This window comes from Crinia signifera, chromosome 1 (assembly GCF_055691185.1).
Source record: "Crinia signifera chromosome 1, ASM5569118v1, whole genome shotgun sequence".
Classification (NCBI taxonomy): Eukaryota; Metazoa; Chordata; class Amphibia; order Anura; family Myobatrachidae; genus Crinia; species Crinia signifera.
In genome coordinates, this window is record NC_139217.1 from 367,296,585 (window position 1) to 367,323,513 (window position 26,929).

The 26,929-nt window shown below is 40.1% G+C and overlaps 1 protein-coding gene across 2 annotated transcripts in view; it reads right to left on the reverse strand.

Moving 5' to 3' along the window:
• Window positions 1–26,929, reverse strand: part of GLT1D1 (glycosyltransferase 1 domain containing 1) — a 116,805-nt gene that overhangs the window by 44,732 nt on the left and 45,144 nt on the right. For both annotated transcript variants that reach the window (XR_014444700.1, XM_083150553.1), the window contains exons 6-10: window positions 25,756–25,812; window positions 14,639–14,734; window positions 8,628–8,677; window positions 5,779–5,822; window positions 5,265–5,385 (exon numbers count right to left, since the gene is read on the reverse strand). Coding sequence is in view for 1 of the 2 variants with exons in the window: in XM_083150553.1 (XP_083006679.1) it covers window positions 5,265–5,385; window positions 5,779–5,822; window positions 8,628–8,677; window positions 14,639–14,734; window positions 25,756–25,812 (368 nt within the window). In the remaining variant the exon portion in view is untranslated. The remainder of the gene's footprint in view (window positions 1–5,264; window positions 5,386–5,778; window positions 5,823–8,627; window positions 8,678–14,638; window positions 14,735–25,755; window positions 25,813–26,929) is intronic.

The window sequence follows — 26,929 nt, forward strand, 5'->3', positions numbered from 1 at the left end:
TTCAACTGTAAGTCACTGTTTTCCTGTTTTAATTATGTGTAATTATGTGAAAGCTTTAATAGGAGAACCAGACCACCATTGGCTACATTACACTGACCGGAGTATGGTGCCAATCATCTGAAGGCAAGCCGCCTCTCTAATCACCCATCCGGGTCACCCAGTGGACCACCTACAAAACTTCTGATATTCCAACCGGGAGGAACGCCACCCCCACTACTTATTTGGAGGAAGTACTGTACGGATCCCACTTTGGTCAGGTCTGGAGGAAAAATTCCATCATCCAATCTCCCTGCTTCACACTGAACTGTGGACTCTCAAAGGTGATGTTACTATAACTGGATGCAGCTCTCTCACCCACTTGCCATTTTCCCCCTTTCTCATAATATTGTATGATTTTAATTGTGCTAATTTTAGTGTGTCATTTGTACTAATAAAGTGCTTTTTTTACTTGACCTTGCTCTGCTATCAATTAAGCGCAATCTATACTCTTTCCATTTTTTTATATTTCTAACCTTATATAAAATTGAATTAATTTGAGGTGTCTGTTTTACTTTTCTTTTAAGTACATAATAATGGAGCTTTCAGTTGTTAATGCTGCAAAAAAACATCCTATCATGATGTGCGGTTGATACAAAAGGCCAGTAAATTACTGTACAGTGTTATTATCTTTGCTAAATAGACATCTAAGGTGAATATCCATGAACTGTTATTGCTTATATCAGCTGCATATCAACAACTGAAAAACACATTAAAATTGTTTTGTTTTTCAATTATAATGTAATATTTAAGGGTGGTTGAAATTTATTTCTGCACGTCATAAATACTTCTCACGGGTGGGGGGTGCGGGGGAGGAGATGGCGGTGCACCGACTGACTATAAATTAAAAATAGCATTCAACTGTTGGAGTAAAACTTTTACTGCGTACAATTACTATATATTGTCATTTACTACTCTATCCTGTTATATTTGCTATTGTTTATGAATGTATGTCTTCCAGCTATTCCATTATTGTTCAATGCATGATACATGATGCTTAAATCATAAAAATGTTTACAAAAAAAAAGTTTTGTTTTTTGTTACCTGGCTTGTCTACAAAATTGTGGGCCTATGTGCACCCCACACTCTGCAAACATTATAGATACGCCATTGTAACAGACTGTAATAGGCTTTTTATGTACTGTACATGCTACTTGCAAAAGATTATGCAGTATTATCTACTAATTGTATTATTAATAATAATAATAGTAATATTATAATACTATATATGCTATATAGAAAGAATTTATGTCTGGGGCATGTTAAAAATTGAAAATACAAATTGCAACATAAGTTACTCCAATCAGAATGCTCCTTCATCTAGCACACAATGGGGCACATCACTGTTCAACAAGTGAATTGTTACTACTACTAATTCATTCTAAACAATACAGTTAAACAAAAAGCAGGTTTTAAACTGGGAACCAGATGTTAAAAGTGCCAGAAACTTTTAAAAATCTGAAAATAAAGAACATTGTCAGCCCCCCCCCCCCCCCCCCAAGCTACAATGTCATCTTATAGGTAGTTAAAGGAGTTGATGGGATGCTGAGCATCTGCCAATAAGATGAATATGAACATTCATTAGTTCATTAATTAAGACATTAATTAATACATTAATTAATTTGCCATTTCTTTCTTCTGCCCTCCAGTGTGACCAGCAGAGAGGAGGGGAGTGACCAGTTGCAGGGAGCTGTAGTATCAGCATGCAGGAGTAATTACTGCCACAGAGCTACAGCACTGCAAACAGGAAGTAGGAGAGTGACCGCAAGGAAGGAAAAGTGTGTATTTTGGGGAGCTACTGTATACCCAGTGTGAGTGAATTTTTGCTTTCATTAAAATGTGGTACTGTATCTCTATATATTTTTAAAAGTCGCCCCAACTCCTGTGTGTGTGGCACATTATACATTGGGGTCACTCCTGTGTGTGGCACACTATACATAGGGCCACTCCTGTGTGTGGCACACTATACATAGGGCCACTCCTGTGTGTGGCACACTATGACTTTGGAGCCAGGTAAAGGGCATGTGTGTAGTGGGCGTCTGGCATTTTGTGGAGTCTGAGGGGCATTGTCTTATATTCTATACAATTGTTCATATCATTTGGTCAGGCTAAGGGGTAAAGGTTTCGATTGGCTCTGAGATTTTACAAACATTTGTCAACCTGTAATTTTTTTTAAATAATTTTTATTGCCCTCACATCCTATCAAGTCATGTTTTTGGAGTTTGGAGTTTCTCTTCTAAATTTAGAGATTGGAATATTAACCCTACAACACATAAATGACCATCCATGACCTCTTTATCTCTCACAACTTCAATCTGATGGCCATTACAGAAACCTGGCTCACACAATCAGACATGGTCTCGCCTGCAGCACTGTCACATGGTGGTTTCCACTTCACTCACATGTCCAGGCCTGGTAAACTGTAAAGGAGGTGGAGTTGGTATATTACTGTCACACGTCTTCACATACTCAGTTCTCCCACCAGTTCCCTCACTCACATTTACATCATTTGAAGTACACTCCATTAGGGTTTTTTCCCCTTTCTCTCTGCGTGTTGCTGCTATCTATCGCCCACCTGGGCTTCCAAAATCTAAATTTCTGGAAGATTTCTCTGCCTGGCTCCACATTTCTTATCCTCTGACATCTCCACTATCATCCTGGGTGACTTCAACATTGCTATTGACAGTCCAGCATCTCTGCATGCTTCCAAACTCCTCTTCTTCTAACCTCCTCTCTTGGCCTCTCCCAGTGGTCCGACGCCTCTACTCATAAGGAAGGCCACTGCCTTGACCTTGTTTTCACCAGGCTGTGCTCAGTCTCTGATTTTACTAACACTCCCTTCCCTCTCTCTGATCATAATCTCATCACCCTCTCGCTGTCCTCCATTACCTCAAGCTCACTGACACAGAAATCATGCAAGCCTACTCTAACCCGCAGAAATACTAATGCTATTAATTTTCCACAACTTTCCACCTCCATCCAACAACAGCTCTCACTAATTTCTACATTTACCTCTCCTGACTCTGCTGTTTCCCACCTCTACCTGACGCTTGAAACAGCCCTTGATGAAGTAGCTCCAGCTACCTATTACACTACACGTAGGCTTAGATGCCAACCGTGGCACTCCAAAACAACAAGACAACTACGAAATCAGTCACGTAAAGTAGAACACCAATGGCGTAAATCTCGTAATATTACTGATTTCCTCACATATAAAGACTAGCTACCACTCCTACTGCAATGCTTTGGACACGGCCAAACAAACATACTACCAATCTCTCATCTCTTCTCATGGCACCAACCCTAAGCGACTTTTTAACACCTTTAAGTCTCTTCTGTACCCTCCCCCTCCTCCCCCACCGGCTACTTTCAGTGCACAAGAACTTGCCTCCTACTTTAAGGACAAGATTGATAACATCCGAGATGAAATGGTATGCTCTTTCACAACCTCTAACCCTCTTTCTTCCAGACCTGAACCCTCTAGCACTTTCTCTTCATTTGAGCCCACAAATGAAAAGGAAGTATCCGCACTCTTCTTATCCTCCTACTCTACTACCTCTCCTCTTGATCCTATACCTGCACAAGTCATTAAAAATCTATCTCCTGTGCTTATTCCAACCTTAACTAAAAAATTTCGCTCTCAACACTCCACTGAGACAGCACTGACTAAAGTGGTGAATGATCTGGTAATGGCTAAGTCTAAAGGCCATTACTCACTGCTTATTCTTCTAGATCTTTCTGCTGCATTTGACACTGTGGATCACACTCTCCTTTTACAAACACTACACTCCCTAGGTCTTAATGATACAGCCCTTTCCTGGTTCACATCTTACCTATCTGATCGCTCTTTCACTGTTCGCTTCTCTGACTCTACTTCCTCTACACTACCTCTGTCAGTCGGAGTTCCGCAAGGCTCAGTCTTAGGTCCTCTGCTTTTCTCAATCTATACCCGCTCGCTTGGCAAACTAATAAGCTCTTTCGGATTTCAGTATCATTTATATGCGGATGATGCTCAAATCTATCTATCAACCCCAGAGTTGTCACCAGTGGTTTTGGGCCGAGTCTCTGAATGTCTCTCTGCCATCTCATTTTGGATGTCTTCTCGCCAACTCAAACTCAATATTTCCAAAACTGAATTACTTTTATTCCCGCCAACTAAGAACAGTTACCTTCCTGATATCTCCATCACTGTTGACAACTCGACAATCTAACCTACCCCACAATTTCGTTGCTTAGGGGTCATCCTCGACTCTGAACTGTCCTTTGTTCACCCACATTCAATCTGTCTCCAAATCATGTTACATGCATCTAAAAAACATATCCAAAATATGACAGTATCTCACACAAGACACTACTTAATCTCTTATCCATGCACTCATTATATCCCGCATTGATTATTGCAATAGTCTCCTAACTGGTCTTCCCAAGAACAGACTCTCACCACTACAATCCATTTTAAATGCTGCTGCTAAGCTAATCTTCCTTGCAAGATGCTCATCGTCTGCTGATCCGCTCTGCCAGTTCCTCCATTGGTTACATGTATCTTACCGTATTCAATATAAAACACTTCTACTTGCATATAAAGCTATTAACCATACTGCACCAGCATATATCTCTTATCTCTCTATATACTTATCACAAAATATCTCCCATCTCGACCACCCCGCTCTGCACAAGATCTGCGTCTCTCTTCTGCACAGATCACTAGCTCCCATTCACTATTACAGGAGTTTCATCGGGCTGCTCCCACCCTATGGAATGCCCTTCCACGCACAATAAGACTCTCCACTAGCCTCCAAACTTTCAAGTGTTCCCTGAAAACTCACCTCTTCAGGCAAGCCTATCATAGTTATATACCGCACACATAACCCTCTGATGCACCTATGTATTATTTAGTTTCCCTTCTGGACTTGTAACTTGGTGGGACTGCTATGCTATTACTGATGCCTGTCCTTGTGTTTCCCTCCTATTTCCCTATAGCTTGTAAGCTTGCAGCAGGGCCCTCCTACCTCCAAGTCTGTCTGTTACCCAGTTTGTTTTATCACTGTCTACTATTGTAAAGCGCAACGGAATCTGCTGCGCTATATAAGAAACTGTAAATAAATAAATAAATAATAAATCATTTTGGCAGGCAGGTATTTCAACTGTTTCTTTGAGGTATTTTATTATCCCTGTATGTGATCTAGGGTTAAAGGTTTAGTTCTGAGATAAAATCTGACACTTCATACCTCAAGCAGGGCTGCTGACATTCCTTCAGACACCGAACTATTCACCACAGCAAAACATTGTTTTACCAAAGCCTGCAGGTCTGTCTGTGCAATTTCTCCAATAAGGCGAACTCCGACAACCCTGAAAAATAAAAGCCACTAATGACATTATTCCAACAATGTACTACTTGCATGTTCTAGGTAAACATTACAAACTTGCTGTTACATATTAGGCATTTATTAAAAAACACAAAAATAATCTTTTGTTCAGAAAACGTTCATCTTTGCCAGCATGCGCCATAGATATCTGGCTGATTGAACAACATTTTCACTTCATTCTTTAAATAGAAAAAGAACATTTTTTTAAGTTCAGAAAATATCAGGTTTCAAGTTCACTCTTCTTTAAAAACAAGTCTGTTACTTTACAAAACAAAACTGAAAATGTGTGTAATTTCAAGTTGGGCGACACTTTGATATCTAGTCCATGCAAGCCTACAGGTCTTACATTCCAGTATATCATGTTTAGGATACTTACTTATGCAGCTTGGCTTTCACTTCATTGGTAAATAGTTGGTCTACCTGCCAGTATGGTGAGAAAGTTGACCAGGATTACATAAAAGCAATAAAATAAAAGCATTACTATACTAAGAAAAGAAAAAAACAACTATGAACAATAAACAGCCACTATAAAGATGCATTTTGGTCATTGGGGAGTTCAGGGGGTGGGATGCAAAAAAGGAATATGCTGAAATAAATATACGGTACTACTAATACTAATATACTACTAAGTATATGCACATGTGCAGACCCCCTGTGGGAACTCCTTCGGTGAGTATCACACTCCCTGAGGCGTTTGTACAGGCAAGGGAGGGAGTGGGGCGGGCAGGGGGCGTCCCCATGAAAATGCTGGATGTTCGCCTTGCTGTACAGGCGTGGCGTTGCCACATGACACCAGCACCCGCCCCCATATTCGGCAATCAGCGGCGGACATAAAATCAGTTTAGACTGACTTATTTCTGAGGGGGAGAAAAATCATTTGATGGTCGGCAACTGTCATGTGATTTCCTCTCACCCCTTCAGCCACATGCAAGTGGACGTATTCTTGGACACAGCCCCTCGCATGCTAGCGAGGTGATGCAGGTTTTGAGCCTGAATGTGACTGGCCTGAGAGACTTTTACCCTGCATTGCGTGTTTTTATTACCCCTCCATATTATACTTTCTATAATACTCAAAAAAACAAAAACAAAAAAACACTATTTTCACACCCTCTCATCAATTGCAAACTAAGCTTTTAAAAACAGGTATTTTCAGTATTTCTAGAGTGTGTCTACTGTATTTTCTTTGTATTTGCTGCATGTCACTGTCTTATCTAGCTTAAAGCAGATGCCACAGTGCAATCGTTTGAACTTACAACTAATTGCAGTTTTAAATCTACAGGGTGTCTCAACAAAAATTGCTCACGTGCCTCCAAACATTTGGGTCAAACATTTTTTTTCTATACTTTACAAATAAAATAGGTATTGGGAAACTGAACTATTTAAAGCAAATAATCATACTTTCATATCATTGTAATGTCTATGGTAAAATAAAACAAAAATGTACAGTAACATATGGGAGAGATGGAAGACAAATAGTGCTTAAAGTGCAGAACAGATCTAAGTTTTTTAAGCCAAATCAATGAGAAAAGACAAAAAAAAATGTAGTTACTGTACATGCGTTTTCCTGTGTGGCCTTTATACACATACTTGTCATGTGCTTGCTAATGTTGTAAATGTAATACTAAAAAGATTATTAATTTGAAAAAAGTATGGATATAGTATTTTCAATGGACAATACTCATTAGCAGATTTAAAAAAGAGGTTTTATTGTAAAGTCATAATGATGAAGTATGTTGGATATACGATATCGGAGTCACACCTTTGCAGATATCTATTTAGGATCAGAGCTTCTATTAACAGTTATGCAGTGATAGGTGGGATATTAATCACAGTCAGCATTCTCAAACATATACTGCAAGAAAGTCATTGATGGGGGAGAACCAGATGGTTTCCCTCCATCGATGGAACAGCAAAACTATGTTTTGCTTTTTTTTTTTCTTCAAAGTGCTGGGACATGGAGCAAAGCTCTGCCCCTGACACCGGTGAAGCCCTGCCCCCCGTGTTTTGATTGACCCACAGGCCAATCAATCAAAAACAATGGATGACCATCAATAGGTAAAAATATCGATGGTCATCCATTGAATAGTTTAGCACTATCGATGGCCAGTTGCAGAATTGCCATCAATGGCAATGACAACAATGGCCATCTCTATTCAGAGTAATTTTCACCAAAAAAAAACCAGCTGGCAACTCAACTAACCAAACAGAAAAGCTGACTAGGTCACAGAGAAATAGCGCACCGACCAGCGATCTCTGAACAGAGATCAGTTAAAATTTGGACACACAGGTTGAGCAAAGAAGCCAGTCAGCATGGGGGATACAATGGCAAACCTGCATTATGCCAACTGAAAATAGAATTACTATATCAAAGCTCCATCCTATATTAGTTGCCATTTTAACATAAGTAACTTTGAGCAGATCAGATTTCCCAATATGCATATAGCAGCTTAACATAATGGGATCGCAATGCAAACACAGCGCGGCCTGCTCACTCCTTTGCAACACGGCCAAATTCCATTTCAATAAATGGGAGTGGCACCCATTAATTCCAGCGAGTAGCACGCGATATTCTATGTCGTGTGAGGACACATTAGTAAGTATGGGAAATGCAACATGCTTACTATAAATGTGTGAATTAAATGGCTTGGAGAATATATTTACAAATTGTCCTCCAAAAGACCTTTCCTAAATTTAATAATAACCAAAATAATGGAAAAAGATCATAAAAAAAACATTTCCACATTATTTTAGTAAACAAAACACTAAAAATATGCCCAGGTGTGAGACTGAAAGGCGCTTTCCCCTTATACTGTACTTTTTAATATTCAGTAGTAGAAAATAATAGTACACTATATTAAAATGATGGGGAGACCAACTAATAGAGAAGTACATTTTCTGCACGAGTGCCAATCTGCTGTAGATAGCATGATGGATAAAAATGTTAAATAGTTCATATTAATTATTTAGCTCAGTAATACACACACAGACTGTAATTAATAAACATACTGTAAATAGCAACAGTGCTTCCATAGGAAATCACAATTTACAACAGCATAAATCTGGGGAAGTGGCATGGTCTAGCTTGTACCCGTTTCCAAATCAGGATTGTTGGTCAATAGGTATTAATTAAATTAATCAAGTTATTCTTGTGTTTAAATAGTTTGGAAAGATTCAACAAAATCTAATGGAAATAAACAGGAATCTAAAAGAAAAAACCACACTCACCATTGGTCCAATAATAACCAAGTAAACATTTGGTTCCCTTTCATGCCACTCTAGAATAAAAGATTTGTTGTTAGTCCCATTCAAAAATTATTTTCTGCCAATCTAATATAGTGTGTATTGCGTGGAAGCATCCAAAATTAGTAAAGCTTATAGAACGATTTGCTTTGATTACAAATGACTTAACAGAATATAAATCAGGAGTATGGTTTTATGATTGGGCAAATATTTGTGCAGCTATGCATGTTCCATCTGCTTAGCAGTAGATGATGCAGTCTAAAGTGTGAAAATTACATGCTTTTGTAGCATTGGCAGAAGAGGTTCTGTATTAAAGCATTAGAACTGTGGGCAGTACGTTATCCTTCACTGTATATTTTATTTTCTAAACCTTTATTACAAATACAAAATGCTCAAGACCAGAAGCATTTTGGATAATGGAACATTCCGTATTTCGGAATATTTTTATATTTCAATGAGGTATCTTGAGGTACAGTATCTTGCATTTATGTGGAATAAGCACATGAAACACACAAATATATTTTTTGGGTGCATGAAACAAGGTTTTAAAACCAGTTTGTGTACTATCTCAGGCACTAAATGTGAATGCCAAGCAATAATTTTCTTGCACATATTTAGTGCCAGTTACATATCATATATCCAGTATGGCCACTTACATATGCATGATATGTAACTGGCACTACTGGGGAGATGATATGTAACTGGCACTACTGGAGACATGATATGTAACTGGCACTACCGGAGACATGATATGTAACTGGCACTACCGGAGACATGATATGTAACTGGCACTACCGGGGACATGATATTTAACTGGCACTACCGGGGACATGATATGTAACTGGCACTACCGGGGACATGATATGTAACTGGCACTACCGGGGACATGATATGTAACTGGCACTACCGGGGACATGATATGTAACTGGCACTACCGGGGACATGATATGTAACGGACACTACCAGGGACATGATATGTAACTGGCACTACCGGGGACATGATATGTAACTGACACTACCAGGAACATGATATGTAACGGGTACTACTGGGGACATGATATGTAACGGGCACTACCGGGGACATGATATGTAATGGGCAACTGGCACTACTGGAGACATGATATGTAACTGGAACTACTGGGGACATGATACGTAACTGGCACTACTGGGGACATGATATGTAACTGGCACTACTGGGGACATGATATGTAACTGGCACTACTGGGGACATGATATGTAACTGGAACTACTGGAGACATGATATGTAACTGGCACTACTGGAGACATGATATGTAACTGGCACTACTGGAGATATGATATGTAACTGGCACTACTGGAGATATGATATGTAACTGGCACTACTGGAGACTAAGAATTTTGGAATAAATTTGGCTAAAAGATATTTGGATAAGGGATACTCAACATGTATCACCCTTTGACCTCCTTTGCTTGTTTATCTACAGTTGTAGCCATGCTCATCTATTGTCAGTATGGCGTAGGAAATACTAGTCGCTTTACGCATGTTTGTGTCCCGTCGCAGTGTGACGTTTCCAGTAGCAGATTGGCATATTCGGTCGCAGTGTATGCAGTGTGAAGAATGGCAAATTCAGCAGTGATGGGTGGCAGTAATGTGGGGGGGGGGGGGGTGTTGATGGGGGGGGGGGGGGTTGTGGCATCAAGAAGACGCACAGCCAAGCTGAATGCAAAAATAACTTTTACAGTGAGTGGTCATTGTTAGCAAAAGATATACATGCTTGCGCCTAGAGCCCGCCCTTCATCATTTGCTGCAAGGACCCTTTGCTCTGGTTTGGGGTGGGGGTGGGGGGGTGGGGGTGAGTATAGTAGTTTGTCTTACAACCAGAAAGAATAATATTGATAACAAAATTTCCATCGTAGTGCACTGCATCGCATGCAATATAGTGGCATGCGATGCATGTGATGCGATTCAAATTTTATTTGTACAAGCACCCTGATGGGTGCTTACAATGTTGAATGCACCCCCATTGTCAATGCCACCCCCACTATCAACGCCAACCCGAAGCGTGGCGAGCGCAGCAAGCCCGCGAGGGGCAGCGGTACGTGTCCTCCGACCTTTTCATACCCCCATTATCCACGTCGGCGTGGAGTTGACTTCAGATAGTGTGGCGAGCGCAGCGAGCCACCGAGCCCGAAGCGTGGTGAGCGCAGCGAGCCCCGCGAGGGGACGTGGAATACATGTAAAGTAATACATGTAAAGTAATCCGCGTCCGCTCACCACGCTTCGGGCTCGGTGGCTCGCTGCACTCGCCACACTATGTAAAATCAACTCCACGCCGACGTGGATAGTGGGGGTATGAAAAGGTTGGAGGACACGTACCGTCACCCCTCGCGGGCTCACTGCGCTTTCGAGGGGCGTTGATAGTGGGTTGGCGTTGATAGTGGGGGTGTCGTTGACAATGGGGGTGCATTTAACATTGCAAATCGCATCGCATGCCACATGCTGGCATGCAATGCTATGCGATATTTAATTGTACACTCAGGGGCATTTTCCCGAATATCACATTGCATACCATCGCATAGTACCTGTGTGCAAGGATGGAATAGCATGCAAATCGGCAGGCAATGGCCGAAAATCTGCAAAAAATCAGCCGCTAAATCGCATAGCAGATCGAATCGGCCAAAAATCGGCCGCAAATCGGCCGATAAATCGGATGCGATATCGTATACGATTTACATTACATCGGGTGCCCTGATAATACACAAGTACCCAAAATTCTAAATTGTCATAAAAAATGTAAAAAAAAAATAATCTGCCGTTTCCAGGAATAAAATCTTGGTTTATGGTTATGCTAGGCATTTACGATAATGCCAGACCAAAAATGCCACATTGTTAACAGTGCACACCAGCATTGACATCGTTAGGTCACTGTCTGCAACAGACTCAATCAGCTCAATGCAAAAAGTAATTATTCTGTCCTGACACACAGTGATCATTTCAAGCAGCGTCCATGGAGCTCACCGTTTATGGGACACCATTTAAGGGACACTATAATTGCATCTCTGTCACCACATATCACTACTGAAAGGACCATGTGTGATCTGTATTAAGGAACCCCTTAGTTGTGGCATAAAGATAGCGTGGGTTGACATGGTAAGGCCCACTGATGTATGAGGGTGGTGCGACTACAGCCAGGATTGTGTAACCCGGTGAGGTCACATCACATATGTTTCTTTCTGTGTTGCCTAATGTTTGATGGAGGAAGTCCATTCAGCACTTCACATGCTGGCCCCTGGGGGTGATGTTGCAGTCTGTGGCCACCCAAATCCCCAGAACATCTATGCCAGGCCTGTCCAAACTGTGGCCCTCCAGCTGTTCTGAAACTTCCCAGCATGCCTTGCCACAGTTTTAGTTTTCACTAATAGCCAAACTGTGGCAAGTCTAGATGGGACTGTGGCAAGCTGGAGGGCCATAGTTTGGACATGCCTGATCTACTGTATGCTGATGAGTGTGTAGCGACCAGCTTCAACAAAGGAGATGGATGATCGGTAACCTCTGCCCCACACTCTGCTCTGCAATAAGAGACTATGGGGTAGATTTATGAAGCAGTGATAAGGGAGGAGAAGTGATAAAGTGCCTGGTACTTTATCACTGGCCAATCAGCTCAGACTGTTAAGATACAGTCTGGGCTTAAATAGGAGCTGATTGGCCGGTGATAAATTACCAGGCACTGTATCACTTCTCCTCCCTTATCACTGCTTCATAAATCTACCCCTCTGATAGGGGGTGGTTAGGTTGAGTAATTAGGGGCAGGGGGTGTTTAAAAAAAAGCAACCTGTTCGGCGTGCGTGTGTGTGTGTGTGTGTGTGTGTGTGTATGTATGTATGTATGTATATATATACACACACAGCATATATATATATACTGTATATATACACACACAAACACACACACACACACATATATCTGTACATACTGCATGTACATACATTTACATATACACACACACACATATATATATACACTATACTATACATGGTGGGGGGGTCTCTAAAGGTAGGACACTGCATTATCCTAAACAAATAACTTATTTCATCTGCATCCGGAAGTATATCCAAGGTGGCAACAGACTTGCACAGTCATTGGCAAAAATTCCATTCCTCATATTGAGCTTTGCTTTTGGGACCAAGCTGGCCACCTGGTATTAATTTGCTGCTTTTTTTTTTTGCTATTGGGGATATCCTAGTCCAGACCCACTAATCCTCACGGTAGTATGCTTGCTATTATTATTTTAACCATAATTGCTTTTAAGTGCACTTGTACTTGTAAAATATACCGTGCCTATTACATTCTATTTTATTTAAGAGCCAGTGCTGGTACACTCCTGTTTTTTTCTTTTTTCTTCGTATAAAACTTTCAGTGAGTTGAGTAAGTTTAAATAAAAGATACCTTGTCCAAAAAGCAGGGGGTCTGCCGGCAGACTTCCTGTCAGCGCAGTGTGTGCACTAACGGCGTGCGTCGGAATCAGTGTTTCACCAAAGAGTGACTTCTCCACCCCATCCTAAAGAAGCCATCCTTTGGTGAAACAAAATTTATTTATTCTGCCAGTTCTACCATTTTGTTTTGGTTACTGATAAAAAAAAGTATTTTTAATGATTAGGTTACTTGTAAGTTATTAAATTTGTATTTAGCAATTCAGCAGAGCACGATCAAAATCTCACCTTGCCAGAGCGGGACACAAATGCTACTGAAATGCAAACATGCACATAAAAAACAATTCAGGTAAAATCCAACACAAAACCAATAAATCATAGCTCATGATCAAACCTTCGCCACGAGGAAAGATAGAAAGAAGACAGATCAGTGGTTCCATAAAGTAATTTAAACACACGTCTTTATATTTGTCAGTAATTTTCTGGGAGATTTTTCAACACAATAATGGGTATTTGATAAGCATGTTGTTTTAGTGAAGAAATTCTATTATACAGTATCTGTTATTCACTAGTAGCTGAAAACTGACCATTCATTCTTTACAATGACCGAGGTTAATCTGTGCTCACTATGAAAAAAAGTACAGTGAAATGAAACAAGCATAATCAGAAATGTGTTGATGCCAATCCAGGGTAATTTTTTGGGGGGACTGAAAAACACTATATCCCGGGAATTCTCGGATCGACTTAATGTTGGAAACAGCAGGCAGTAGCAGGACTCCATCCTCCTGATCTGTCTCCCCCTTGTTGTTCAGTCCTACTCTCTTGCTGTGTCTCCCCTCAGTCCTTATTTCTCTCCCCCCCCTCCTAGCCTTATAAATATCACTCCCCCTAAAGCCTCACACCCCTGAGTACCAGCCTCCACTTGTGTGCTTCCTCAGCAGTTGTCTGTACTGGCTCCCTCCGTTGTAATACAAATGCCACGCACTGCTCTGCTGAAGAATCAGGCCGACTTTGATTAAGACTCCGGATGGGTGCATCTGTTGCGCCACAGAGTGTTAGGCCATGCACAGCTGAGGGTCAGGGGCAGTGTCTGAGCCACCTGCTGCTCAGCGTTTCCCAGCATTATAAAAAAAACAAACGGAGAATGCGCTAACCAATCCCAAAGACCTGGTGTTGGAAGCTCCCATCCCAGATTTCAAATCCTGGTGTTCTTTGAGGCCAAAATCGTGGGATCCTTGGCGATCCTGATACAGGGATTGGCCACCATGGGTATGATCAAGCCAGTTTAAATTGCTGGTATGGTCACTGTCCCGCTAATCACACAAGGTTACTGATAACATTGTATTGTACTGTATTAAGTACAAGCTAGAGACATCACCAGGTCAAACCTCTACCTATCCTCTAATCCAAAACCAGTAGAAAGGCTATTCAGACTGCCCCATAGAGGGCCAGATTAAATTGTTTTATAAGTAGTGACCTTTAACTTGAATGATCACTTTACTGAATTGGAACTGCTTATATTTAAGATCACAATCTAATCAAAAAACTTCAACTGTACAGTATGTAAAATAATGGATAAAACTCACCTGCAAATGCGTCGACCAGAAAGAGAGGGTCTTTAACTTTTCGGAGGCCACATATTAAGAGGAAAATGTGCAAATTCCCTGCATTCTGCTGAATTCCTGGGACACAGTGCAAAAGGGAATTATGTGAGAGCCAAGACAGAAAACTCAATAAACAGATTTTCATTTTTCATCAAAGCTACTGTAATGAGCTCTGGACATGTGCCTGAAAAATAGATTAAAAAGAATGGCACTGGTAGGTGTTGGGAGTTTATCATGACTATAACCAAACTTGATGCAGTCTGTACTGTATTTCTGTGCTCTTACCCATGAAAACGGCAAGTGATTTAAAAATGTGTAAACATTTCACTTCACCGTCAATATAAATTGCTAGATTAATATTATTTTGTTAATATTGTTTTGCAAAACAGACGGGAGAAAACATAAAAGCCTGGTACATGTAAAGCAGGGCAGACTCAGACAACCCGTAAATGGATGCAACACGTCTGTATTTGATTTGCGTTTCACAGTTAATCTTACAAACATTGTTGATAATCAAGTACCATTATTGACACAAGCACAGGACAAAATAAATAGCGAAACTGCATCAACATTGTCATTGCGTCCACCTATGGATCAGGCTCACAGAGACAACATACACATTTCAAACCAATGTGCTCTGGATGTAATTCAGGGGCAGATTTATTAAGCTCAGTGAAGTGATAAAGTGTCTGGTTTTTATCACCGGCCAATCAGCTCCTAACTCTGAAGTTACAGGCTTGGTTTGAAAAATGACAGGTAGAAGCTGATTGGCCGGTGATAAAAACCAGACACTTTATCACTTCACCAAGCTTAATAAATCTACCCCTCAGTGCACTTGCACTGAGGCAGCAATGCTAACCACTATGCAACTGTAACATTTGCTATGATATCGAAATGCCCCATTCCAGTGATTGAACATTCTTGAACCCTAAATGATATTGGATCTTTTTCCCTACTACAATTTAAAGTATTCCTTATCCAGATATGTTATTTCAATTATTCCAAAAATCATAGTTTCTGGAATTGACTTTGTTTTTGCTAAAAACATTACTGGGGTCATTTGTAAATGGCAATACTGGGGACATCTGTAACTTGAACTATTGGGGACATGATATGTAACTGGCACTAAATATGTGCAAGGAAATTATTGCTTAGCATTCAAATTCAGTATTAAGCTAGTACACAAACTTTGTTTCATGTTTTGAAACCTTGTATCATGCACAAATATAATATATTTGTGTTTATTTCATTTGTTTGATGTGTTTATAAAACATAAAAGCATTTTGTGTTCACACATGGGCCCCGTCCCCAAGATACCTCATAGAAGTATAAAAATAATCCGATATACGGAATTAAAAATCCAAAATGCTTCTAGTCCCGAGCTGGATAATGGATACTTCAACCTTTACTCAAAGTACACTTTTAACCATAGGTGGAACTCAAAAGTGAACTCAGGGTAACTGTGACACCATCGGCTGGCTGTGTGACCGATGACTGGGAAAGATGGCACAGGAAGGACAGGAAGTCTCTATCCTCAAACAAAGATCCTGACTCTGGGGGTTATTCTGATTAACTCGGAAAGGCACAATCACTCTCTAATGGACAAAACCATATGCACTGCAGGTGGGGCTGATGTAACATGTGCAGAGAGAGATAGAATTGGGTGGGGGGTGTACTTCAAACTGATATCTATATTGCAGTGTTAAAATAAAGCAGCCAGTAGTTACCCTGCACAGAAACAATATAACTCCCCCATATCTAAAGGGGTGTACACACGGAGAACTTTTAACAGGAGATTTTGACTAGTCAAAATCTCTTAGGTTAGCCAAAATCTCCCTATTTTTCTCCTGCTTAGTCAATATTGTCTAGCAGAAATTGCTTAGCATAGATTGACTTTGCAGGCAAGGAAATTTTGACTAGATCATAGACTATCATTGCTTAGACAAAATCGCTTAGTCAAAATCTCCAGTGCATCTAGCTAAAATCTCTCCTAAAATTGCTTAGTCAAAATTGTCCATTAGCCAAAATCTCCCTGTGTGTACACCCCTTAACTCTCTCTGCACATGTTACATCAGCCCCACCTGCAGTGCACATTGTTTTGTCCATTAGAGAGTGATTGTGCCTTTCCGAGTAAATCAGAATAACCCCCTCTGTCCCTCCCTAACAAACAGCAGCAACGAGGCTTCATTTTGTGAAAGGCCAATCCCCCAGTGCTCGAAAAATGATGGTTCCTAGACAGCACAAACTTCTGCAAGAGTGCCACTAACTTGGTGTGCCCAAGGAATGTTTATTAATATGAAAGCGATTGAATAAAAGCAATTAATGTTACAGTGAATGTCATGCTTTTTTGTGAAAGTCTGTATGTAAAGTCTGTACAGGTGACTGGAGGACTATAGGGGTTATTCAGATTCACTCGAAAATAGATATAGATATCAGTTTGAAGTACAAACACCACCCAAATCTAACTCTCTCTGCACATGTTACATCATCCCCACCTGCAGTGCATATGGTTTTGTCCATTAGAGAGCGATTGTACCTTTCCATGTGAATCAGAATAACCACAAAAGTGTGGGACTGGCTGGTTTGAGGGAAACAGTTGAAAAAGTGCATTAGCTGCAATCCCTTTCCAGGAATCAAACCCAGGTCTCAGCAGAGAGCTGTATCCTGACCAATGGAACATCAGGGACTTTGGTGTTAAGGACAGCTTGGTAAATGTAGCAGGGAAGAGTAGCAGAAGATTACTGGATGGATACGGTTGGAAATATGACCCTCTCCTTACTTGGTGATTAATTCTGAATGCTTGGAGTATCAGAATAGGTCGGGGTGTTAGTAAAGAATTATCAAGACCTATATAGAATAAGGTCCTGCTCGATCAATGGGGAACAGGGTTCAACTAGACACATATTGAAGAAATATCCTATAGGAACCGATAGCGAGGCAATATCGGATTGGCCCCTATGTTATCTGTGATATGACTGTAGTGCAGACTGGGCTGTATTCAGAACGATGACATTGCACGATTCCCAGGATGACCAGATGGTATTACAGGAAGAAATAGATAACAGAACACAGGTACTAGGCGGTAACTGGAAACCCACAGGAGCGTACAGTTCATGCACTGAGCTGTGTGACTTATAGAACTAACAGATTTTGAAACTCAGGTCTCCCTACTTATTTGCCCTTGGTGATTGGTTGATAGTCAGGTGATTCAGGAAGTCTCAGTCAGACTAAATGGTCAGTGTCACGATCCTAGGCGGCGATTTTCCAGATACACCAATCTGGGAATCCCTGCCACATGACATGTTTACTGAGTGTGTTTATTTCACCACGATTTTCCGCTTGCCACCAACCAAAGTACCCTTTAAGACCTAGTCCACGACAGCTTTGGCTCTGCCGACCCACAAAATTATGAACTATACGGTAGCGCTCTGGCAAACTCATCAGAGGCTTGGGCTGGATAACAAGACACCAAAAATAAATTATGATTTTTAATTTAAGTGAAAACACTACAAGGCTTACAGTATATTACAGAAGACATATGTTACAAGATATATAGTTAAAAGTCACACGTAAAAGACAATTTCAGAGAAAAATAAAAAAAACCTTAGGAAATAAAAACCCACCAATCCGATAAGTCAGTGAGCTGGAGTGGAATCTCTCCGGGTACTGGAGCATTTCAGAGACTGGTACCAGACCCGTCTCATTCAAAGGATAATGAATTATTTTTCTTCTGTGCCAAACACTTTTAAAATCTGCAAACCCCACACAATCACAGACCCCACCTCAGGAATCTTCACTGTCACATGGGGTCTCCTGGTGATTATACGGAGGGGCTGGCTAATTTACTTTCCTTTTAAAGCTGGGCGATTAGCCATCAACAACCAAAGCTTTGATACTTTTGTATACAGAGCACCCCCCTGGGGTCAGAGTCAGCAAACTGTGTTGAGACATACCAGGCAGACCAGATCTTGGTCTGGGTTCTAGGGGAAATTACTTCCATTGATGCTATGCTAAGGAGATATCATCACGACATCATAAACAGAGTATGGACTTCATTTGTTCCCTAATTGTTGGAATAACCTTTTTACCCACCATTTCTTCATAACCATCCAGGGTAAATGCAGGTCACTGATCAATGGCCCTTATTCTGATTGACGCGGACTTTACCGCATACTTTCGGATCGCGTCTTTACGGCGTCTGCGCATGCGTGGAGAACGCTACGCGCATGTGCCACGCCTTGACTCGGTACCAGTTCGGCCAAATCCCGTCCAAAACTGTTCACCGCTATCAGTCGGGAAATATGGGCGTATTATGGGCGTCATGCGGAATGTCACATGGGCGTAGTTTCAAAGTGGGCAAAACGGGGCGGAAACATGGGCGGACACGGGGGAGTACACTTATGTTGGGTGGCGTACATTCGGATAGCACTCCGAATGCACGCGATCAAAAGGGGAAGAAATGTGCGGTGTCCACAAGTGTACTATTGCTTTGCGGACACCACTCGTTCATGCGGTTGGCGAACGTACGCCTAATGACTACAAGCATTAACACCTGAACCCAATAGAATCGACTCCTTTACTCATTACTCACTAATAGGACGCTTGTCAGTGCTTTAATTGAAACCATTGCACTTAAATTGCTGTAAGGGTTAATGTGTGCAATGCATGTGTTAGGCATGCTTGTAAGGATATATTGGCATCTAATTGATTCCAATTCAAAATAAGCAGTTTTTTATGGGGATAGGTAATTGAATAAGTGGGTCATGTGATGTATTGCAGAAGATACATAATAGTGGGTTGTTTGGCGTAAATACTCCGCTTACGGGCGGTAGCACCGCTTGGCTCCCGTTCGGATGCGGTATTCCCGAGCATACTCTGTAATACTCTGTAATACCGTGCAGAATCGGAGTGTTTCTCCCGCACACGCATGGTTTGTATGTCGTCCGTAAACACGCCCTGTTCTTAAAGAGTGAGTCCGTCCGAATGTGGAGGACACGTGGGCGTTTCTACGGACGATGGCCGCATGCGGCAAAACACCGTGGCGTGCGGACCGCTCCGTAAGAATGCGGGAATATCCGCACCGATCAGAATAAGGGCCAATAACAGGTTATGAACAGTTACGCCCGTTCGGGCACCAGAACGGCATTGTCAGAATGACGCTTAATCACGACAGTCAGGTGCTCAGAACCGGTCACAGCACTACAGTAGGTTATGCTTTGATGTGGCTTGAGGTCTAGTAGGAAAAAATGGAGCCAATAAAAATAAAGCTTAAGGTGGCCATACATCTACAGATGGATTGTCAGATTGGGCTGGTTGGAACAAAAACCTGGTAATATCTAAATGACAGTTTTTGGCAATGTTCCAGCATTTCAAAGCAAATGGTCAACTGTAATTTGCTCTCATCCTTTGCCAGATTAGGCTGGTTGGAACAAAATCCTGGTAATCGATCTGTAGATGTATGGCCAGCTTTACTCTTTTAGAAGTATCAAGGCTGACTGTTTTTGTGTACTTCTAAGAAAGTGAAGTTGTATTGAAATATCTGAACCAACATTGTTAGGAAGCCAATGCATTGTTTATAAGCTGAATCACTATCCTTCAGGTTTAACTCTGCTCAACTGCACCACAGAAGTATTAAAAGACAGAATTGCAAATGCTTCCTGTATGAAAGGAAAATGGAAATGGATAAAAGGTACAGTACAATTGCTTATCCCCATTTCCTCCCGTAAATCTGGCTATGTCAGGAAGTAATGTTGGACACGTAATAGGACAGTACCATTGCTACCCACTTGCATACCTCGGTCATCCAAGATCTCATCAGCACCTTTACATTTAGTTTTTGCATGGACAGGATATACCTAAAGTCAACAGCAGCCATGACTAGAAATACTTTTAAGAGATTTCTTAGGCAACATCCATTTTTCTTTGCTGGTCAGAGTTGCACCCAGCTGCACATTAGATGATCTTGCTAAACCTGCAATCCTATTAAAGCTATAACCAATGCTCATCTGACCAACTTCCCATTGCATAATCTGCCTTGTTTTAATGTCAATATTAAAACTGAACATTACAAAAAAAAATTAAAAAACTTCTCATGTATATTGAAAACACTTTTTAATATATTTTTTATCTGCATACGCTTGCATTTCTATTAATACATCTTAAAAAAATACAGAGGTTTTGCTTTATTTTAATCAGCAAATTGCACAGTTTAGTGTTAAAACTGCTTTTCAACAGGTAATTTAAACGTAATGGCCGTAAAAACATTTTCCAAGAATTTAGTTATAAAATGTTTGTACTTTTGTCTCTGAAACTGTTTTGCCTATTACTAGATGACAAATTATAGTTTTTGTGGGATCCTCAGGCACTGTCAACCTTCAGCCACAAGTAGAAAATCTTGTCCTAACCCTATAAAACACAGATCTCAACCTGTTCAAAGATGAAATGGATGTTAACCTTTAAATTGTAACACACTGTCCCTGAAGTGCGTTCAGAATTTAAGCCTTGTGCTGGTGCCACATTTAGTTTACCATACTTATTAAACATGCCTCTCACTAACTCTGATCTCTTCCTCTCCTGTATCTAGTAAAGAACTCCTTTGTTCCCTCCCCCCCCCCCCAACACAATTGACCCTATCGACTCACACCCCCTCCTCTGCCTCTCACCTTCTGCCTGTGCTGTACCTTGCCCATTAGTTACTATCTGCCTATCATCAGACACTGTCCACTCTTCCTTCCAAATCATTAACTTAAAAAAAAATCTACCCTTGATCCAAACACTCTCTCCAACTTCTGAGCCACCTCTACTCCCTTTTGCCTCCAGACTCCTAGAGCATATTGTCTACAACAGCCTTACTGCCTTTCTTTCTCCCACTCACTGCTTGACCCATTTGAGTCTGGCTTCCATTCCCTCCACACCACTGAAACTGCACTTACGCTAGTCAGCAATGACCTCCAAGCTGCCAAATCTAAGGACCACAACTCATTCTTCTGGACCTCTCTGCTGATTTTGAGTGGAGGGACACCTTAGTTTGTTTGAGACTTTACCGTGATTTTCCACTGGGTAGTTTCTCTTCCCCCTGATCCGGTTACAGGGGAGAATAGTCTGTTTCAGCAACCTTGGTGATTTTATTTTTTTTAACATGTTTGAGTATTTTTGCTGATACAATTAATATTTTGAATGTTGCTGAATGAAAATCACAGTTTTTTTTATGGATGGACTTGTGGCATGACTTTTTAGGAAGAATAAAGAAACCTTTTGGAGCACATATGGCCTCATACAGAGGTAAGTTGATTTTCAAAAGGGATCTCTTGGAATTGTGATTATATGCATTTTTAAGAAATTTTATGGAAAGAGGAGCTGTACCCCAAAAATAAACCTTTATAGGACTTAAGATGCTGACCTGACACTTCAGGATACATGTGGAGTTTGAATAATATGAGTCTTTTCATTGATCCACACTGTGTTTATTCATTTTTTAGCACCATTGTGTGTGTTTTCCATCATTTTTGTACAGGTTTGATAAACCCAGGAGCACAACCGATAGCTGCAGCCATTGAGGCACAAACGTATTCCTTACATTGTTTTTGGCTCATGTTCCTCACCGTCAATGGCTTCCCTTCCAGAATCAAATTCAAGCTTCTCATGCTTATTTAAAAAAAATTCACAGACACTTGCCCAACTCTGACCTTATTTCCATTTATACTCCACCTCTCCTCTTCACTTTGCTAATTCATGCCATCTCGACTGCCTACTGAATACTTCCTCCCACTGCACCTACAAGATTTTTTTATGTGTTACTCTCTTTCTCTCGATTGATCTACATCTCCCAGTAGGCTATCCACCTCACTACCAAACTTCAAAAAGAGGCTCTCAAGACTCCTTCACCAAACCCAGCCAAAACTCCTTCCCTCTGTTTAACGCTCACTGTCTAACCCATGTGTGTCATCCCTGTCTGCCAGCCCTTCCCATTTTTTAGTGTAAGCTCTCAGAAGGAGGTACCTAATCTGCTTTTTCTTCTCTTACTTAAATAATCTTTGATGGAACCAAATCCTGCAAATTCCCTGCCATCCTGATACTTATTTCAGTGTGGACTGCTGATGCAGCTATGTTTATGTACCCTATACTTGTTCTATATTGTCTTCACCTGTAAGTTACGGTCTCCTGTTTTGTTTATTAGGTTATGTGTTCTGCATATGAGTGCTGCAGATTCCTTGTGGCACCATAGAAATAAAGTTAAACTGCACTAATGTGGACCGTGGACACTCCAGGCCCCCATTATGAAGAACGGTGCTATGTACCACCATTATGCTGCAGCTGACAAAAGAAACATTGCAAGACCCATTCTGCCTGGCAACTTGACCTGGCACTTACTTCAAGAGGTGTCCGACTAATCATCCGACTAATACATCAGTTAAAGATACAAGTGGTCTAGCCACAAGCATATACAGTAGCACACATCTAGTAATGAAGTGGGTACGAAGCTTTGAAATAATATTACAGGATAATTTGTTGGCAGAAAAATTAATGAAAGGAATGAAATTTACTATGTATGCAATATATTAGAAGTTTATTAAGGAAATATGAACCAGAAATGTAATGGACACATTTTTGTCCTATGTCAATTTCAAATGAGCCGATTCCATGTTTGATAATAAACAGGTACAGTAGTACAATGGAAAATAATCTTGAAAGTGGTAAAAGAAAAAGGACCAGGAAATACTAACGTTTTAAAATGACGTTTGCTTGGTGGTGATTATGCAGGGAATATTATTTCCAGCACATCATCAAATCATGTTATATAAAAACAATAGTTCTTCAAAAGTATCTGCATCTCAGTGAGTCATTCTCTGAAGAAATCATGCAAAAGCTTCAAACATTGGAAAAATAACTTCTACTTTAACCATAAATTCCTTATGATTGGATTTTTTTTTTTTTGGTATCCTTACTACAGTATTACTGGAATGCAGAAAGGGTAAATAAAAAATCTAAATACAAATGTATGTATCTAGCACAAATGAAAATATGAAATCCAAAGAGGAATACATAAGGAACTTCAATAAATGGGGGAAACATTGCACATTGTTTTATAGCTGTGGAGCAGTTTTTTTTAAATAATAACTTCTGGGGAAAAAAAAACCAAGAAAGAAATTTAATATTTCTGCTAGTTTCATGTATTGGGGTGCATAGGTTTGTTACCCTTTTCCCTCATAATGGTCATAGATGGGCCACTTAGAGAAAACAATTTGAATAGGCCACCAAGTGAGGTCCCCACACACGGTTGCTCAAGTAGGTATTCACTATGTTGTAGGGTCACACAGCACCTTGCTTCAGATTATTTGGGAACAGAGAGGATGGTGGTCCATGATTTTTTCACTTTTATGCAATGCACCATTGCTATGCAATAACTGTTTTAAGTGACTATATAAAAAGGACCATTAAATGCCACATTACAAAGATTTTTTTTTACGTTCTCAGAGAATATCTTTTGCCATGGTAAATCATGCAAACTAAACTAATTTGCATGATTTACCATGGCAAATCTTTTTTTCCAAATGAGGCAGAGAGAGAAAGAAAGAAAGAAAGAAAGAAAGAAAGAAAGAAAGAAAGAAAGAAAGAAAGAAAGAAAGAAAGAAAGAAAGAAAGAAAGAGAGAGAGAGAGAGAGAGAGAGAGAGAGAGAGAGGCAGAAAGAGAGATAGGGAGACTAATTACATTACAAAAAGTATAAACATATTCCCAAAATGTAGTTCTAGTCACATAATGTAAAACTGTATTATCATCTCCTTAATAAAAGCAGGCGGTGCTGTGAGAATATGTATAATTATTAAGCAGAATAAACATGGTGGTTGTATTATATTTTATGTTATTTCCCCAAGATCTGTGAAAAAAAAAAAAAACAGAATACCAATGCACAGCTGCTCGACTGTGCACAAATAGTTTATGGCGAAACGCGGCTTCTTCAACCGCAGAGATACCAGCTGTCAATCAAAGTTACTTTAGTTCTACTTTTCTGTGAACACAAGGACTTTGGATAAGTCAAAGTACACAAAAGGAGTAACCAAGCCAGTTTCATATTTTTAAATCTTATTTTATGGTGGAATGATTATTACATTTCAGAAATAACTAAATATGATGTGTGCTCGGACTTCTGCAGGTCTCAATAACCGGATGCAGCTCCTCTTGAGACTGGGACACAGGTACTGAATAACCACATTTACTTACAAATGGGATGAATCTGTTCTCTGAATGTGGTTCATTCATTATACATACAGTAGCAGAAGTGCTAGTGTGGCAGATTGGATAACGTTTTCCCTATCATGTTTATAGCTTTATTCCTGCTGATAAGTAGTTTAATCATTTCACTCATTTCACTAAAAAAAAAAAAGTTTGGTACCGTGTTAGCCAGTTGATAAGAAAAGTTTTATTGTTCCTCAGTGAGAAAAACAAAATAGCAATCTAGCAAATATGATACCTTTTAATGGCTAACAAAAATAAATGTTGTTAAAATGCAAGCTTTCGAGACTTCTTAGGTCTCTTCCTCAGGCATGGTATAACAAGGTGTGTGAAGAACCACATATATATACACAGCAGAGTAGGAACAAGATGTGATAGATGTTTTGTTTTGTTTTGTTTTGTTTTGATCTTAAGAATGTCCATCTATCACATCTTGTTCCTACTCTGCTGTGTATATATATGTGGTTCTTCACACACCTTGTTATACCATGCCTGAGGAAGAGACCTAAGAAGTCTCGAAAGCTTGCATTTTAACAACATTTATTTTTGTTAGCCATTAAAAGGTATCATATTTGCTAGATTGCTATTTTGTTTTTCTCACTGAGGAACAATAAAACTTTACTCATTTCACTAAACATGTAATAGAGTTATTCTTGTGGCAAAGCTGAATTTCAGATCATGAACTGAGACAAAGAAGAACGACATGCTGGGTAATATTTAAACATTACACCTCCCTGAACCACAAACTTGTGGGGGTCCTCGCCGACTGGTAGTACGTGCACATGGATGGTTACCATAGCAGAATGACAGAGTTCATTTTTTAAAGGATTGGTGAATTTTGACAAGGTATATTATTATTATTATTTACCTGCATTATGTAGAAAGCCTTCACAATGGAAAGACACATTTGGCATAGTTAAAATTCCTATTAAAAAAAAAAAAAAAAAGTCAAAAGTGTAAACAAACATTCTTCAGAGGTTGTCACCTAACAGTGGGTGTAAAAGCATTATATAAAAGATAAATAGCTACAAAACAATTAAAGTACATGTATACAGTATGTGTAGGCTATTAGCCGTTATGTCCATGTTGCTACATAATACATGTTTTAACAGAGTCATAATACTGTTAAAAGCTATAAAGCTCAGTACTCTATAAATTAAAATATAAATAAAAGAACTAATTGTTACATTACACAAGATGACCCCGCGGCAGTCTCCATCTAGGGGAAAGGAGACCAACAATGTACTGTATATAGATATGAAAACAATACTGTGTACTGTCAATCCCCATTCCCAGATATCAGACCAGCAAGCCACCCTACCAAGTCTTTCTTCTCTTTCGCCACTGCAATACCACTAGAGAGGAGATCCATAAAATGTGTCTATATGTAGTCATTATGCTGACATTCAGAATGTCAGTGTAGTTGAAATGCAAACACTGAACAGATCTCATTTCACAGTGCTGGTATGGACATGGGGCCCGATTCAGATTCTGTGGCAGGGCTACAAATTCAGTCCTGCTAATTATCGAATGACCGCTCATGCACACCGGACGCTGTGTGCATGCATGGGTTCCCCTTGCAAATGAAGACTGGCTGTTTGCAAGTTGACTGACAGCCGTGCACAGGGGCTGGGAGCAACTAGCAAGAAAAAGTACCCTATTTGCAGGTGAATTGAATAAAGTATGGGGCCTTAACTTGCATCAGCAATAAATACTGAGAAACTGGGTACAAGCTTAACCCTAAAAGATTCAGGCAGTGTTGATGTGTCTTATTTTAATATGTATAAAACAAAGGATAAGGTATAATAGTGACCTTACAGTAGGTGTATTTTCTATGTTTTATCTATTATGTCAGTCATCATTTTATAGAAATAAAGACACCTAAGGCCGCTATTGTACCCTATCCTTTTTTTTATACATACATATTTAACACAATTAAAAACTAATATTTACGAAAGCATGCTAAACATATTAATGTCACGGGAGTTGTTTTTGTGGGCCTGGCCGGAGGACTCACCGGATTGGAACTTGGAAGTTATAAT